General features: G+C 57.6%; 1 protein-coding gene across 1 annotated transcript; it reads right to left on the bottom strand.

Annotated features, from left to right (window-relative positions):
* Positions 1-6: 6 nt before the first annotated feature.
* Positions 7-574, bottom strand: LOC103399620 (adhesion G-protein coupled receptor D1-like; the record flags this gene model as incomplete). Its single annotated transcript, XM_008338282.2, has 4 exons — positions 7-38; positions 126-217; positions 304-370; positions 474-574. Coding segments are annotated over 4 exons (292 nt in total), but the record flags the coding sequence as incomplete, so codon positions are not given.
* Positions 575-580: the final 6 nt, after the last annotated feature.

Below are 580 nucleotides of genomic sequence, written 5' to 3'. Positions count from 1 at the left end.
GGATGGGAAGGAGGACGGCGACCGCCTTGACGGTGAGTCTGAAACCAGGACGGAGACCGGGGGACGGGGACGGTTTAGTAGGGACCAGGGGACACATGGACACTCAGAGAGACACACTCACTCACTTGACCGCGTTGGCGTCCCCGTGAACCTTGTAATTCTCTCCACTGATCCGAGAGATGATCCTGGTCACGGATATCAAGATGCCAACGTTGACCTGGACAACCAGAGGACGAGTTGATGGACAACCGGTAACTAGCGTGTCCTAACGTGTCTCTTTATATATATATACACTCGACTCACCACGATGACAAACAGAGCCGGGGCCACGAAGGCCCAGATGGCGCCGTTCTTCAGTGAGAGCCAGCAGCTGAGAGAGAGAGAGAGAGAGGACAGACGGGTGAGGACAGACACGGATTGGACGGGGATTGGACGGGTCTGTCCAGAGGCTAGAAAGGCGCTGCGGTACTTACTTGTCCACCTCACCGTAGCTGTCCAGAGCGGACGTTACAGACACTATACAGACGACCAGGGGAGAGCCTGAGGACGGGGGAGGACATGGGGGGGACAGGGGACGGGG

Source organism: Cynoglossus semilaevis, unplaced genomic scaffold, assembly GCF_000523025.1.
Source record: "Cynoglossus semilaevis isolate Cse_v1.0 unplaced genomic scaffold, Cse_v1.0 scaffold6886, whole genome shotgun sequence".
Taxonomy (NCBI): domain Eukaryota; kingdom Metazoa; phylum Chordata; class Actinopteri; order Pleuronectiformes; family Cynoglossidae; genus Cynoglossus; species Cynoglossus semilaevis.
This window is presented reverse-complemented; position numbering and strand designations above follow the sequence as displayed.